This window comes from Protobothrops mucrosquamatus, unplaced genomic scaffold (genome assembly GCF_001527695.2).
Source record: "Protobothrops mucrosquamatus isolate PMUCROS unplaced genomic scaffold, P.Mucros_1.0 scaffold_293, whole genome shotgun sequence".
Classification (NCBI taxonomy): domain Eukaryota; kingdom Metazoa; phylum Chordata; class Lepidosauria; order Squamata; family Viperidae; genus Protobothrops; species Protobothrops mucrosquamatus.
In genome coordinates, this window is record NW_015386369.1 from 208,547 (window position 1) to 223,091 (window position 14,545).

At 36.6% G+C, this 14,545-nt stretch overlaps 1 protein-coding gene across 1 annotated transcript in view; it reads left to right on the top strand.

The window, feature by feature from the left end:
• Positions 1-14,545, top strand: part of SCUBE3 (signal peptide, CUB domain and EGF like domain containing 3) — an 83,266-nt gene that overhangs the window by 20,208 nt on the left and 48,513 nt on the right. The window contains exon 3 of the mRNA XM_015831974.1: positions 1,881-2,015. Within this exon, the coding sequence (XP_015687460.1) occupies positions 1,881-2,015 (135 nt within the window). The remainder of the gene's footprint in view (positions 1-1,880; positions 2,016-14,545) is intronic.

Genomic DNA, 14,545 nt, shown 5'->3' on the forward strand with positions numbered 1-14,545 from the left:
ACAACAATTGAAAAATGCCAGTGTGAAAACTTACTTAAATCCTCTCTTTTTCAATTATCAAAGTATTTTCATTGCTTATCTGAAAATATTTGTACTGATTTTGTTCTTGGCAATTTTGCTATCTGCTGCTAAATATTACTATCTATTACTATTTACTCTCTGTTTCCTGTACTGAATCTGACTCATCTGAGAATAATCAGCCAAAGTGATGGAGACAGAACCTATCCATTTACATTGTCTCCTCATAGTACATTGAGTGAGCTTCCATTTAACCATTGGTGAAGTTGAGTGTTACATTTAAGAGTCAGTTGTACTTAGACTTAAGAAGTTGGTTGGCTAGATTTGTTTTAAGTTTCGTGAATTTGCATTAGGTAATGAAGTCATCTGATACTGGTGCAACCTAGGGGATGTTTTGACTAGTCTGGCTTAGTGGTAGATAATACAGTTAATCATCATGCAGTTTGCTAGATTGTGACTTAATATTTGTTTGAACCCTATTGATGAGCTTTGGTTAAGCCAGCCATGGCTTAAAAATTTCTTGAGAATTCAGTTATGATATAGTAGATGAGGTACTAAAGCTATTAGCCAAAATAACAGTACTGGAATGTGCATACTGTGTTCTCCAAATCTTGGAGAGATTGCTGAAACATAGTTCTTAGCATTCCTCCCTATGCTTTATGGCATTGTTGGAAGATGAAAATCAACAATCTCTTTGAAGGTCACAGTCACCCAATCTTGCTTTGTTGAGAAAGAAAATCTTTTACTCCCTGGATCCTAGTTTTAGTTTGCAAAAGTCTGGAGAACCACTAAATAGTAGCAAACAGAAAAGAAAACATAAATTCATTGTTGGTATCTCATAGTCATCAGGATTTGGATCTTTACAGTCCAGATCAAATAGCCTTAACTTTGTCCAATGCTAACCATTTTCACTAAAAATGCTAAGAAAAGAATACTTCTAAAACACATCATGTGGAATATCTGTTCTAATACTCTTTAGGACAGGAAACCCATTGTTATTTGACAATTAGAAAATAAAATTAGAACAGAGATTTCACATGATGTGTTTCAGCAATGCCCTTCTCTATGCCAAAGTGCCATTTGGATGCTTATAAGGAAGCTTAATTGTACAAAGACTCTTTTGTTAATGCTAAAAATAGCAAAATACCACTTTTTTTATCATTTTAAACAAAAATTGGTAAGAACTTAAGCCATTTCCTATCTACACAGATCTATCCTGCATTTCATTAAAAATAAATCTTATTAGAAGGTGGAAGAAGTAATATGGAATATCAGAGACTGGCTTTATGTATTGTTGTATTAAAAGGGTGATGTAAAATATGGCATATACTTGATCCATCTGCACTAATTTTAGATTTGTTTTTCAATCTAATGCAAGTAGCTGGGTTTGAGGTAGAAAGCTTTAAAACACTTTGCAGGTAGGATATTCGAAAGAATACCTTGTGTATGAAATTGCCTGGAACCAGCAGATTTTATCAGAGGTCCTGCTATATCTTCCATTATCATAACACACTAATTAATTAGGTATACTGTATGTGACAAGGTCTTTACTGTGGCATTTCTTCATCAAGTTTATTCATTATAATTTATTACAGGATTTATATCCCAATTGCTTTAAAATAACTATTGTATTCCTTCCCTTCTGAATTCTAGATAGTCAAAAATGATTTTGTTAGCCTTGTAAGGCATTTTATTGTTGTCTTGGCTTTTTTAAAGGAATGTTTTGTTCCTTTTTTAAATTTATTTTTATTTGGTTGTGTTTTTATGGTATTATCTTTTTTAAAAATAGTAAGTTTCAGACTCTTACTATTTAATAATAGTAAGTTTCAGCCTTTTCATTTTCTCTTTGGTTCCTGAAATAGATGTGGATGAGTGTGCAGAGGGGAATGGTGGCTGCCAACAAACCTGTGTCAACATGATGGGAAGCTATGAGTGCCATTGCCGTGAAGGCTTTTTCCTGAGTGATAACCAGCATACCTGCATCCAGCGTCCTGAAGGTTGGTCTTTAATGTTTTTATTTCTGCTTATCTGTCTCTGTTTTGGATCTCTAACTTTATCATCAGGTTTAAATAAGAGATGGGAAATTAAAGTTCCTTATATTTGAGTTGGCCTGGCCTATAGATGGATAAATAGAGAGTGCCATTACAGTCCTGCTTTCAAGTTTTTGGATTAGCATTTCCCAATGTGATGTTCTCCAGAAGTGGGCCGAACTGGTTGATAATCTTGGTGATTGTCCCAACAGGTTGCAAAGACACCAAATTGAGAGAGGCTACTTATGCTCTGAGTTGGCTACTTCTCAGTCTCCCTTCAAACAATGACCCCACTTCAAACACCCTATTATGATTGAAGTAAAATACAAAACATTCACTCAAATTGGTACTAACTATTGTGAATGAAGCAGGATACAATGGATTTATTTTGTTAATCAATCTGACAACTGATCAGTGTGCAGACTAGACAAATTTCAATTCATGTCAACTGCAGGTTTCATTATTCTGAGTCAAATCACCTTTTATCAAGGGTTTTTTGGATTTTTTGTTTCAAAATACTCTTAATTAACATAAGGTTGTAGTCATAGTTAGACAATCCATCTTTCTTACTGGAACTGCTGGGCACTAGACATTCCTATATTTAATTATCATACTTTTGGTGACATTTGTAATAACAAATGAATTTTCTGACTAGTTAATCTGCTAAACCATTTAGAATTTTTGAAGAAAAGAGTCAAGTTTGCCTGAAGCATCAGGTGTCAAAACTTTCTCTGATATAACTTTTTTTTAAATGTTCAGAGTTCCCAAAAGCTCCCTTGATAATTTTTTGGGCTTAAAGACAGAAAATAAACATTTAAAACAAATCAATAAGTAAAATGGGTGTCAATTTCAGAATTGACATGCTTTTATTGTATACCTGCCCACCTTTCTTGCAAAGCAATATGTATATGATTTAGTAAATCACTGTCAGCTGTGTTCTGCAGGTTTGTTTTGACATATTCATACAAGTGTGCACGAAAGCTTAATGCAAAAATCTAACACTTAAAACCACGTTTAAAAGAATATTATTTGTTTTGCAAGAAGGAAGGATTTGAGCTCTATCCCAAATGTGACTCAATTTTATACTCTGTGGTGACTGGGAATAACAGGAATTGTAGTCCAATAGCAAGAAAGCTGGAATAGATTAGTTGTTATACATGTTTAGGAGCACCCCTCTTTTACTTTGCTCTCCAGATGTTTTGAACTTCAGTTCCTGGAATTTTCAACCAGCATGATCTTTGAATCCAATGACACTATTGTCCAATGTAGCTAGCTGAATACAGCAAACTGAAGTAGACTGATTAAGAGGAAATGTGAAGAATGGGGAGGAGAATATAGCCCATTTTAATGATGAGGGCATGTTACAAACTGTATCATCCTATGAATGTCCAGTTTAATAAAAGTCCCATTAAATTCTGAAGCCTGCAACAACATTTAGATTATCAATGTTGTTAATTGGTTAGATATTTTACCTTTATCTTGGTTCTGCATTTCTGCTACCAGTTTATTTAAGCATTTTAGGGTTATGATTCACTGACTTCTTATAAAGAAAAAGTAAATCAGCTGGAATGGCCAAGTATCTCTTGTGCTATATTACAATAATATACAGGGCTTATATATTACTTTTAACAGAATAACAGAGTTGGAAATGGCCTTGGAGGTCCAACCCCTTGCTCAAGCAGGAAAGTGTTTACCTGCTAACAAATTATGTGCTTAATAATAGGCCTAATAGGGATGCATAAATTGAGCCTGAGAAAAAGTGACATGTCAAGTTCCTACACTGTCAACTCCACACCAAGAAATCAATTCCACAGGAAGGCTAAAACTGATTTTATTGAGATTGGCTATGATCAACAGAATTTTGTGGATCTGATAGTGCTGTACCCCTCTCTTTTCTTATATTCTTGTGAATTAGGGATCTATTTGTCTGAGCTGCTTATGAACCTATGTGCCCTTTATGGACTTAAGATATATTTTTCCTCCTATATTTTTCCTGACCTTGGTAATGGAACTCAAATATCTCTATCAAGGTCATCTTTTCTACCTTGCCCTAGGCAAGGTCTCTTCAATAGGAAAATGTAAACTTGTGGACCTAGGACTCATGTCTTCTCTTGGGAAATCTCACTGTACTTCACTGATTGGAAGAGAAATAGTCTGAAGAATGAATAATTCTGGAAATATATAAACCAGATGTTACATGCCCAGTGCTTTATATTTTGGAAAAAAGGGTTGACTCTCTATGGGTGGCATCTGAAGTGGTGAATCGATCGTTGTTATGAATTGTCATCTGGGATTCTTTCTGGTCTGTGCACTTGTGGCTTGAATATAGGTCTGTCTGGACACTTTGGGGTGATTGGGAAGTAAGGGAGGCTGCACCCAGGAAACTGTCAGTACCTCCTTAAGAGAGGAGGATCATACCTGATGCCTTAAAGGAGACAGTGGTGAAGCTCCTTTTGAACAGTTCTTCCTTGGGTCTAGCTATATAAGACAACTGTCATCCAGCCTTCTCATTTTAGGGAAAGTTGTTGACCAGGTGTTGGGCTTCAATTACAGAGTACCCTGAAGGAAGTGGATTGTCTGAATACCTTTCATTCAGGATTCACATCTGGACATAGGATGGAAACAGTGGTGAATGATCTTTCTTGAGACATGGATGGGACAATTATACTGGTCTTGATCCTATTTTGCCTTCTGCCATGTTTGGTACATCAGCCATTATACACACTATTGCAATATGTTTTACATGAGCCTATATTTAAAGTTAGTAGCAAATATATTAGCCTATGATTGGCAAATGAGAACTGTTACATATAACATTATATATGTATGTATGTATGTATGTATGTATGTATGTATGTATACTAAAGAGCAGAGACATCACTCTGCCAACAAAAGTACGTATAGTCAAGGCTATGGTTTTCCCAGTTGCAATGTATGGCTGTGAAAGTTGGACCATAAGAAAGGCTGAGCGCAAAAGAATTGAGGCCTTTGAACTATGGTGCTGGAGAAGACTCCTGCAAGTCCCTGGACTGCAAGGCGATCAAACCGGTCAGTCCTAGAGGAGATCAACCCTGACTGCTCTTTAGAAGGCCAGATCCTGAAATTGAAACCCAAGAACTTTGGTCACCTAATGAGAAGGAAGGACTCACTGGAGAAGAGCCTAATGCTGGGAAAGATTGAGGGCAATAGAAGAATGGGACGACAGAGAATGAGGTGGCTGGATGGAGTCACTGAAGCAGTAGGCATGAGCTTAAATGGACTCCAGAAGATGGTAGAGGACAGGAAGGCCTGGAGGAACGTTGTCCATGGGGTCGCAATGGATTGGACACGACTTCGCAACTAACAACAACAACAAATGTGTGTGTGTGTGTATTGGCTTTCAAGTATTTTCAGGTGGAGGCAGTCCATCCTATGCATTTGTCCTGGTGGGAGACAATATTCCCCATATATGTAGAATGCGGGTTCTACTTTATGGAACCTCCCACTCCCATAGCTCAGTTGTCATTTTCCTCACATTGTTTCAAAAAGCTATTAAGATGAAACTTTTCCATATGACTTTTTAGAATTAATATTGCTGTGATTAAAGAAGGGTTGGCACTTCTGTTTGTTTTTTTGTCTTTGCTTCTTATTTTTACTTCTATTATTTCTATGATTTTATGGTTTTTATTTTTATGTATTTGCGACAATTTAATACTTATGGCTTACTTCTTATTATAAACTAATCCTGATTGTGCAATATATAAGTATAATAAATACTTAATCATTCATTTACCTATGGGTGTACAATCAGGAGTTGTAGGTTTTGTTCTGCAATGACTTCGGAACATGGAGCTGCCCCCCACCCCAGAGCTACATCTGCTTGGAATCTTACCTGGCTGCTGTTTTTCTTTCTGTGTCTTGACTAAAGAACCAAGAAGACCATGACACAAGAGCCCAGCCAAATCAGAATGACTCCTTAGCTCTTCAAATGCAGAAAAGCTCAGTGGCTACCCTCTTTGGACCCTCTTCCAGCCTGGAGCATTAACTTTAATTCTGATAAACTCTTGGTTTTAACCTTGGTTTGATCTGCGCTTTGTTCTGGAATAAAATTCTATTCTCTTGGTTCTACCCACAAAAACTCTTTTGACACCTGAATTTCCTAATATATAAAGTCTCAATTGCTGTGCTATAAATGCTGTGGGAAAGCAGCTTCTGCTTAATACAATTTTTCTGGCAGACAGCCTTTTGCCTGAGATTATTATGTCATTTACAAAAGTTGCAGCAAAGCCAGACAAGCTTTTTCATCCAGGCATCAAAGATCTTGTGGGTCTCTTTCAAAATAATGCCAAACAGAGGTAGCTTCTGAAGTAGAAGATACTAGAGAAAAAAAATCTTACAATAACAATCCATAGAACTTGCCTCTTCATGCCTCTTCTTGTGTCATCTTTGTTCTTTACCCTGGCCCGTCCCCAGTGTTTGTTTTCTGAACTTTTAAATAACTTCCTGGAAAAAAAAAGAGGCTTTGTTCTTGCCATTAAGTTTACTTTGGCCATAGAAGATCTTGTTTTGAATGTTTCTGTTCTTCAGTCCATGTGTTTTTCTCCAGTGTACTTGTTTATTGTGGTAACTTTGTTCTTTTGAATTCTCAAGTGAGATCCATTTGTACACCTGCATTTCAGACTTCAAAGTAGTTTTAATTGATTGATCCATGATAAATTTGAAGTGACAGGCAATGCTATTGAGCTTATTCTGTGGTGATAAGGGCAGTGAAACCAAATCAGCTCTCTGCTTTTATTATATCTCTGCCAGTTTTTTTCCCCTAATAAATAGCTGCCTGGCACATCACAGTTAGTTATTAACAGTAAGTGCTCTACATATGGATCAAGCAACATGTCTTTAACCATTATTTATTGGGGGGGAAATACATTGAGTGAAAAACCTAAATATATTGGGGGGAAACCTAATTTTTTTTTTAAATTAATGACTATGTTTCCTGTATGGTCTTCCAATTTTTATGGCTAATTAAGACATCAAATTGATGCTCATCAAACTTTGCTCTAAATTATTGTTCACTTTCATTTCCATCTTTACTTTATTCCCTATTTGTCAACATAACTTTTCAGTTCCCTCCTCATCTTGTTTTTCTTTCTTGACAGTAGACAGTACTCTAGACAGTACTCTAAGATTGCAAGAATGTTAAGTACAACATTTCTTAAATGCATCCTTTCTCTCTTTACTGATTTAGCTATAAATTGATTCAGACTCCCATTGTTTCCCATGCTGATTATTACTGATGAACAAGCAATGCTTTCATTTCCAGTTTTCCTATCAGTTTAAATCTGATCTTTTTTCAAGTCTTAAGTTCACTTTCTTTTTAATTGGGGCATATAACATCTATATTTTTGTTAATTTTTGCTGCCTTCCTTTATTGGCCCATGCTAAGTTTAAACTCCTTATAACCTTTAACTTGCTCATGATCTTTCCCTTTCCTATATTCTTATTGTTTTCTGTATTTCCTTATTCCTGCTATTTATCAAATTCTGAGCATTTTATAATCCCTTTTCATCATTCATTATCTCTTACAGTTCCTTATGCATAAGAATTAAAGATGCTTTGATATTTACTTGGCCTTTTCCTTGGTATCTTGTTTTGATTTAATGTCTTAATTATTATAAAATTATTGAATAGGTTTTATTATAACTATCTGGATTTTTAAAAAAATATTTTTTAAAAAATATTTGTTTTGTTTTATCAACAAAAATAAAATACAAAACAGAAAAAATCCAATACATCCAGTACTAACAACAACAACGAAGAAAAAGGATTGGTGCAAAAAAGAAAAAAAATGACCCAAGTATCAAATAAATTTAAGTTCAGTCAGACTTTCCAACTTCTTGTGAGATCTTTTTTTTTTTTTTTTGGCGAGAAGTTGGAAGGTCTGACTGAAATTTCTTTAGCCCCACAAACTCTGTTTCCCTGCAGCAGGAGAGAAACACGCCAGAGCCGGAAAGCAGGTTAGTGAAGAAATGCTTTCGGGAAGAGAGAGGAGCTGGGCGGTGGTGTGCCAAACTTTATAGCAGCACCTGGAGGAGAAGCAGCAGGAAACGGGGCTGCCATTTCCAGAACAGAGAAGGGAGACATGGGGCGATGCAGGGCAGCAAGCAAGTGCTCTTCTCTGCTCTGCATTGCTGCGCAGAGCCACTCCCCTCCCCGTTCTCCGTTCTCTCCAGTGGCGGCGACAGAGGGCTGGCAGAAGGAGGCAGCAAGGGAGGCTTGCACTGCCCAGTCATGGCACAAGCCACGGGAGACTTGGTGGAGTAGGAGGCGGTGGCTGCCACCAGGCAGGTGATCTGTTGGGTGAAATGCGAAGAAAGCCCCTCCAGCAGCAAACAGCTGCAGTGGAGCCATTCGCTGTCACTCCCCCTGGCTCCAAAACGACAGAGGGGGACCGGGCCTATCCCGCCCATCCTCCATAGCATGGTAGTCCGGCTCGGGAGGGTTAGGGAGTTAGACAGTTGCTCTTTAAAAATTATGATTTAAATCGAGTTGATTTAAATCAAGCCTTTTTACTAGTGATTTAAATCGTGATTTAAATTGTGATTTAAATTGACTTGATTTAAATCAAATCCACCTTAGAACGAACTACAGTATAGATAATCCTTGACTTAAGACTGGTTTCTTAATAACTGTTCAAAATTACAAGGGGCCAGTAAAACATGCCTGGCTATGTAAAATGTTGTGCTCTCAGTCACAATTCAAGTGGTTGGCAACTGGCTCACCTGCACGACCAGTTTCAGCACCCCACATTCACATGGCTGTGATTTATGGCTGTTTTGTCGGTTTTTGACAGTTTTTGCTGATTTCTGAAAGAATGAGTTAGGACTTACAACCATGGCATTTGGTTAATGATCACAGATTTGCTTAATGACTGCTACAAAAATGTACAATTGGGTTTGGGCACATGGGTACCTCAACTTATAACCATAACAACTTATTTCCAATTGCATTTGTAAATTGAGGATTACCTGCATGATGAATTGAAATATGGTATTAGTCAAATAAACTTCCCATTTTAATTTTGTGAAGGCTCAGTTTTCTCATGTTTTTTATTTCCATAAAATTGACATCTGATCTCTGCACTTTACAGTAGCCAGCCTCCCTTTAAACCTGTATTGTTTTCAGTGTAAACAAACAGAATTGAGTGAAAGCAACTTTCACAGTCTGATTGAACTGACATAGAGTTTTCTACATAGCATTCTCACTTTATAAATTGTCTTGGTTTGTTTGTAACACTTTCATGATACAGAAAACCAACAAGAAAAGCACAAGATCCAAAATGTCAGAACCCTTGTGAAGTGATTTTTTGAGTAGTATTTGCAAAACTATTTGATGAAATTTAATACTATTACTTTGAGTATGATCTCAAAGCTTCTTTTCAATCCTTGGGGCTTTCCTTAATGCTTCTTTGTTAGAGAACATGATAGATAAGATGGAGATCTGGTAGAATATTTTATTGTGTGGAATATTAGAAAGAAAACATTATTTTCCTACAATATCACAGAAGTTTGAATAAAAAGACTGAAAGCAGTAGCTCCAATTTTGCACCATATAAGCCTTCCCCCCTCCCCAAGAATGTTCTGAGTCAACTCACACAAGTACTATTTAAAATATACTGCTCACAAAAATAAAGGGAACATTTTACTATGGAACTGAAGGGGTTTGCGTTCCCTTTATTTTTGTGAGCAGTATATATTCCCAGAGGCAGTGAAAAAAATGAACCAAGGCCTTTTGAAATAAAAGGCATTGTATGAACTGCTTTTTCCTCATAATTGATTCTGGGTAGGGGGAAATTGAGGTACAAAAAAATGTGTAATTGAGCTTCTAAGCATATATATACTCCCTGAGTAGCTTTCATTCAGAACAGACTATTTTAAAATGTGCCTTTAATCTCTGTAGGAAAAGAAAAGTTTTAAATTAAATACAAGCAATGAAAACAAAACCAAAGAAAATCATAGATGTTTAAAAAAGATTTAACTACAATAGAGCCCAAAACTTAAAGAACAAATTATATCTAGACCATATGATATTATATTGATAAAATTTCTGAGATATTGATAAAAAGCCATTCATATGTAGAAAGTATTGCAGTCCTCAAATTAAGATTTTAAATCATTTCCCCTCCTTTAAATCAGTGTTGACTCCTGGCAACTGTCTGGACTAATCCCTGTAGTTTTCTTGGCAATGTTTTCCGAAGTGGCTTGCTATTGCCTTCTTGAGTGAGAAAAAGAGAGTGACACAGAGAGAGAGAGAGAGAGACAGAGACACACACAGAAAGAGAGGGGGGAGGCGAGGGAGAGGGAGGGAGGGAGAGAGAGAGAGACTGGCCCAAAGACAGCCTGCTACATTGTGCCTAAGGCAGGACTAGATTTCTTGATTTCCAGCTAGTGCCTTAACCACTACATCAAACTGTCTCTTTTTAAACCAAGTATATGACAGTATTTCTGTTGAAATAAAGCAGTTGCTACCTATACATGCTAAGTCCAAAGTTCTTCAGATTTAATCAGGTCCACACTTGGAGGAAGGAATTTAAATTCACAATCACATTTTTAGCCCTTACATCTTTTCTTAGATTCCTATAGATAGGAATCATAGCTACATATTCTAACTGGAAACTGCTTCTGGATTTTGTGCTTGAGATGGGAAAACAATAAAACGTTGACTTTGGGTTTTGCTGGTTAGACATGTTTGTTGTTATACAAGCAGCTAAGTACATAAAAGTAAAAAGTTGAGATTGTAATGTTACTATTTTATTCTACTGTGCTAAAAAGAGTTAAAAGTCAATGCTTTTCTTTCTTTTTTCCCCTTTCCCCTACACTTCTTTCTCTCCCCTTTCCCCTTTCCCCCTTTCCTACTATTTTAATTTCATTTGTATTTTATACTTTGATAAGTGTAACAAAATTATTTTAAAAAGGAATTGTGTGTATAAAGGTATTAAGACACTTTTACATCAAAATGGTAACAATGTAGGATCAAACAGGAGAAAACATGAGTTATAGCCCATCTGATTTTTAAACCCAATCAGTATTTCACATCTTCCAGAGAGGGGTATAGATATAATAATAATAATAATAATAATAATAATAATAATAATAATAATAATAATAATAATAATAATAATAATGTTGTTGAATGAATCATATATAGAACAAGATATTCCAAAAATAACTGTTAGGACAGATATAGAGACATAGAGATGTATGTAAAATGTTTCATTTGCAGGTCAAAAATAACTATAGGCTTAAGAATTTTCAAATTTTTTCTAGTCATATTAGTAAACTAGAAATTCAGACAAAGCCAGTCTGTGCATCTGTCTCAAGTACTGAGATATGGTTTTAATTGAATATATTACTGTTCATTAATCTTAGGCAATTAAAATTGTTTTTCCAAAATACCAGATATTTTAAAAGATTGATTGGCAATAAGCTGATATGGAGTAGATCTTTATATCTTTTTTGTTGTTTTGAAAGTTGTATTCAATCAATCATGCATGTGGATGCATCATTCAGCATTTTCTGGTTTACATTTTTTAATAATATTAATTTTTATTTACATTTTGGAATATAATTATTATTTTGAGAAAGTTAAATATGTCATATTTATATTTCATATTTTGTTGTCCTAAGCATTCATGAACAGGTGGCATACAAATAAATAAATACAAGTAAGTAAATAAACTTCAGGATTTATTTGATCTTCGGGAACAGGTTGTCCTTTAGTGCCAATTTCTCATACTGGCCCATTCATCACTATGGTTTGCTCTGAGATTTAAAAAGCAAAGATCTTGGTGCTGGGCTAGCACATTTTCCCAAGCAGGTTTGAATTGATAACGTATGTGGTCTGCAAATTAGCCAGATGGCTTTTTTTAGTTTCTCTAGTTGTTCTTCTCTCTGCTGTAGAACAGCATGAGAAACCTTGGATTTCCAACATAGTTGATCGTGAAAGGAAAAACAAAATCAATTGTTGCTAACTAGATGCCTGTGTTAAAATGAGATGTCTCTTGGGGCTAATCAACAGAATATTCAGAAGTGGCTGCTTTAATGGTCATGGGGATTTAGAGTTGACCAGTAAGCAAGCTTCTAAAAAAGTACAGTTCTTCAAAAGATTCTGCTTCTAAGAAAGTGAAATAATACAATAAATGTAAAAACAAATGAAGCCATTTTCTAGAACCTATACCATGCTCCACTTCTATTCCACTGCATGGTTCACTCCTTTAAATACAGTTTTACCCCTTTTATACCGTGCTCTATTTTACTTCCTTCCCTTCACACCTTGCTTCCTTACTGGTTTAGAAGGTCGCAAAACAAGATACAGACAACGGTAATGGCAATTTTGGTTAAGTTTAGAGAAATGAGATTCTTGTTAAAAATTTGCTTAAATATAAACATTAAATATCTTCATGTTCGGCATTAAAAATGAGCAAATGATGTTCATTGAAGTGCTGGTCTGGGAATGCATGGATCCTGTTAAAAGGGCCGCTTTTGTCAGCAATTCTCTGGCAGTTAAGGAACTGAAAACACAAAGCTGCACCCTCTCCTGCTAAGAGATGTTGTCATCTGCCAAGACTAACAGTAATAGTCAGGAATGAAAGGGCTCCAGATTGGTGCCGACATCCTGTGAAATCCGAGTTAGGTTAGTTCTGCAGCTATCTTTTTGATTCAGTTGTGTCTTTTAAGTCTTCCTAATAAAATCCCCATGTCCTGTTGTTGATAGAGTGAAAATGTAATTTGTTCAGCTGTTGCACTGACTAGTTCACGGTTTGACTGTCCAGATATTTAAACTGACATCCTGAATCAATTCCATATCTCCAGTGTGGGAACGGACAGGGAGTTTTCAGTGCAAAATAATCTAAGAAACAGAAAGCTACATAGAAAGAAAGATAATATACCAAGGACTGCCTTGTGTGATATGTGATATCTTTGATCAGCTGTTTTCTATTTTCTTTTATGCTTCCTTCTTTCAGCTTGACACCACCCAACATTTGAGAGTGAAAGAAAAACTATGTTCTGTACTAAATAATATATAAAAACTGAAAATAGGAATATGAAGAGCATTCAGTTTGGTGAACAGGTAGTCCTCAGCTTACAACCATTTGCTTAGTGACTGTTTGAAGTTACAATAGCACTGAAAAAAAATGACTTATGACCATTTTTCACCTTTACAGCGTCCCCATGGTCACATGATCAAAATTTAGATGCTTGGCAACTGACTCATATTTATGACGGTTGCAGTGTCCCAGAGTCATGTGATCATGTTCTGCAACCTTCTGACAAACAAAGTCAATGGAGAAGTCAAATTTATTTTACAACCGTGATACCAACTTAACAACTGCAGCTAGCTTTTTAGATGCAGCTGAAGTTCTACTTTTGTATTAGCAAGAGATTATGTTCTATATGTTACTGAGCTTAAGTCTATTTGTTATATGTTCTTGATTTATGTGTTTCTCAATCATTGCAGGCTCTTAACAGACTGTTTACAGACAAACATTGATTAGTCTATCAGCATATAATGCTATAGCCATTTTCATAGTAGGATAACGCTATATTTTATCATATTAATACATTGTCTGTTTTTCCTGTCTTGCTCACACACGCACACGCCTCAAGGGGCGAAGCTTTTATTGAGACTTTGTCAGCTCCAAATAGTTTTTCCAAGGATTCACCCCACACAGGAACCAGCACAAACCCAATGAGGGAACACAAAACAAGCTCATAAAGTCCCCCCCACCAAGTTCAAAGTCAAAACAAGTCCACAGTCGAGCACAGTTCACCAAAGCCAAAATCCGAGTCCAAGTTTCCAGAAGCAAAGTCCGAAGTCCAAGAAGCAGAGTCCAAATCCAGCAGCATAGTCAAAGTTTAAATCCACAAAAAGAATCACAACGGCTGAACAAATGCATGGCAAGAAGCAGAGCGTTCTCAGCTTCGCTTTATTCCACGTGCTGGGCTAAATAGCCTCTGGTTGGTACAGCTCATCAGGAGAAGTGAGGCTGCCGCCTTATGAGTAGCCTTGTTGACTTCCATTGTGCCTGCCTCTTCTCAGTGCTGCGCTTTCACAGATCAGGTAGAGGAGGGAATTTCTCCTCTGCTGGCCAGCTGCAGCTGCACACCTTCTTCTACACACACACGCCTCTGAGTGCTCCAGCTGCAGCTGCGCCTCTCCTTTTCCTTGTTCAGCTGACTGTTCATCCAGCCACTCCTCCTGCAACCTCTCCATTGTGCCTGGCCTCTGCTCCTGGCTCAGAGCCCTCTACAACCTCTCTACAACTCCTCCACATCCCCTTCCAACATCCCCTAAGCTGGCTCTTCCTCCTTGTCCAAGCTGGTGTTCAGGGAAGCTATCACACTGGTTCTGCTCAAATCATATATTTTACTGTCACTTGAGAGGGAAAAATATCTACCCATTAAAATAGTACCTGTGATGCAGATAATAAAGCATCATTGTGCCAGACAGCTTAAATTGAT